The 2,370-nt window shown below is 49.7% G+C and overlaps 1 protein-coding gene across 1 annotated transcript; it reads left to right on the plus strand.

Moving 5' to 3' along the window:
- Nucleotides 1–724: 724 nt before the first annotated feature.
- Nucleotides 725–1,792, plus strand: LOC308141347 (neurogenic differentiation factor 2-like; the record flags this gene model as incomplete). The annotated part of the gene is made up of 1 exon (XM_080511459.1): nt 725–1,792. One exon carries the CDS (start codon nt 725–727, stop codon nt 1,790–1,792), a length of 1,068 nt encoding a protein of 355 aa, XP_080367585.1.
- Between the last annotated feature and the right edge of the window lie 578 nt (nt 1,793–2,370).

A 2,370-nucleotide genomic window follows, 5' to 3' on the forward strand; every position in this document is an offset into this window, starting at 1 on the left:
TTTTCTGAAGAAGTGGTAAGACATGTACTTTATTTGCACATTTGTTGTAAATTGCATCCGTTCTATATTATTATTATTATTATTATTATTGTTGTTATTATTATCATTATTATTATTATTATTATTAATGGTGACGTTTTTATTGTTGTATTTTTAGGACGATATTAGTTGTACAATATGTTCTTTCTCACCTTTTTTTTTTTTTTAAATGTCTTTATTATATTATATTTATTTGGCGTCGAAAAGGTTTAACTTAACAATCAGGGAGCCTATAAGCTGGTGCCACAGTCTGTCAGTGAAATGGATGAGGGCTGCGCGGGGTGTGTGGATGAATACTGCTGGAATGCAGCCAGGAGCGTGTATATATGGGCGTCGGGAGGAGCGAAAGTGGGGGCCCCCACGGGACCTGTAATGTGGCCCCTGCCGCCGGGACCCGCTGCGAGAGGACGCGACAGGGCACACGGGTGACAGCAGGGAATTAAATGGGAATCCGTCTGGCTCGAGCAGTGAAGCTTCGAGGGCGTGTTGACGCCTTTCACTTTTCTTTTTTCGTTTTCTTTTTTCTTTCAGTTTTGCTCTGGGAAATTTACCACAATCCACAAACAAAAATAAATTGGAATTTGTATTTACATTTTTTTTGGCGACGCGCGTAAAGGTGCGCACTGCGTCTTGCGCGCGTGTGAGGCCTAATATTTGTCCCACCTTTTATCCCTCCAGAGCCACAATGTTGACGAGGCTTTTCAGCGACCCCTCGCTGCTTCCCGACGTACAGAAATACTCCGGCTGGGCCGACGACAGCGACGAGGATGAATCCAAAGTCAAAGATGAGGACCCGGACACCCAGGACGATATGGACGCCTCTGACCTCATGGGAAGCAGCCGGACGCACTCTGAGCATGCCGGGGAAGACGACGACGACGAGGTCGAGGAGGAAGAGGACGGGGAGGACATTGACGGGGACAGGCCCAAAAAAAGGGGTCCAAAAAAGCGCAAAATGACCCAGGCTCGGGTCGAGCGCTCCAAGGTGCGGCGAGTTAAGGCCAATGCCAGAGAGCGGACACGCATGCACGACCTGAACTCTGCGCTCGACAATCTGCGTAAAGTAGTGCCTTGCTACTCCAAAACGCAAAAACTGTCCAAAATCGAGACGCTGCGGCTGGCTAAAAACTACATCTGGGCGCTGTCGGAGATCCTGCGCTCTGGGAAAAGGCCTGACCTCGTGGCTTACGTCCAGACGCTGTGCAAAGGACTGTCCCAGCCCACGACCAACCTGGTGGCGGGGTGTCTGCAGCTCAACTCCCGTAACTTTCTCACGGAGCAGCAGTGCCAGGAGGGGGGCAGGTACGGATCCGGCTCCTTCTCCATGCACTCCTACCCCTACCAGTCCGCTCGTCTGTCCAGCCCGCACTGCCCGCCGGGCTCGAACTCGCACCCGCTGCGGACGCACGGCTATTGCTCTGCCTATGAGTCACTGTACGGCGGGAGCGGATCCCCGGAGTATAACAGCCCCGAGTACGAGGGGCCCGTCAGTCCGCCACTGTGCATCAACGGCAACTTTTCCCTCAAGCACCAAGGCTCCGCGTCCCCCGACACCGAGAAGGGGTACCACTACTCTATGCATTACTCCGGCCTGCCGGGCTCCAGACCCAGCGGGGCGCACAACCTCGTGTTCGGCTCCTCGGGCTCCCGGAGCGGCATTCACTCGGAAAACGTCCTGCCTTACCACGACATGCACTTACACCACGAGCGGGCCCCCGTGTACGACGAGCTGAACGCGTTTTTTCACAATTAAGCGCATATTAGTGCGCCTCTCTCTTTGCAATCAACAATCTATCCACGGCACACTTTTTCAGGATGTAGACATTCTGAAAAAAAATCTCTCACATTGACATTTGTCAGAGGTCCCCCCCCCCCCCCTCCCCCTTTTAATTTGTTGAATCTCAAACTGTTTGGCTGTAGTCAGGGATTAAGTGGAGACCAGCCCGTTTTAACGATTCGTTTACACGCAAGAGAAGTGAAGACATTTGATTTAAAAAAAAAAAGAAAAAAGAAAAACCTAAAAACTAAACCAGTGATGATATTTTTAACGTGTGATTTGTGTTTGTATTTGGTGGTTGTTTGCATTCTGATGGCTGGAAGTCAAAGTTTTACTCACTTATTTGATCACCACATCACTGGCAGCAGCAGCTCTGTCATATTAGCGTTGGAATCCTGCGAAATTAATCAATAAAGTGCATCACATGCGTTTCGAACACCTGGCACAAAACGAAGTCGAACGAAATGCAGAGGAAAATGCCGGACCGAGTGACAAATGTGCTTGTTGGGTTGTTGTTGTTGTTGTTGTTGTTGTTGTTTATTTTTATGTAGAAG

The sequence above is a fragment of the Blennius ocellaris genome (genome assembly GCF_963422515.1).
Source record: "Blennius ocellaris genome assembly, chromosome: 16".
Lineage (NCBI taxonomy): Eukaryota > Metazoa > Chordata > Actinopteri > Blenniiformes > Blenniidae > Blennius > Blennius ocellaris.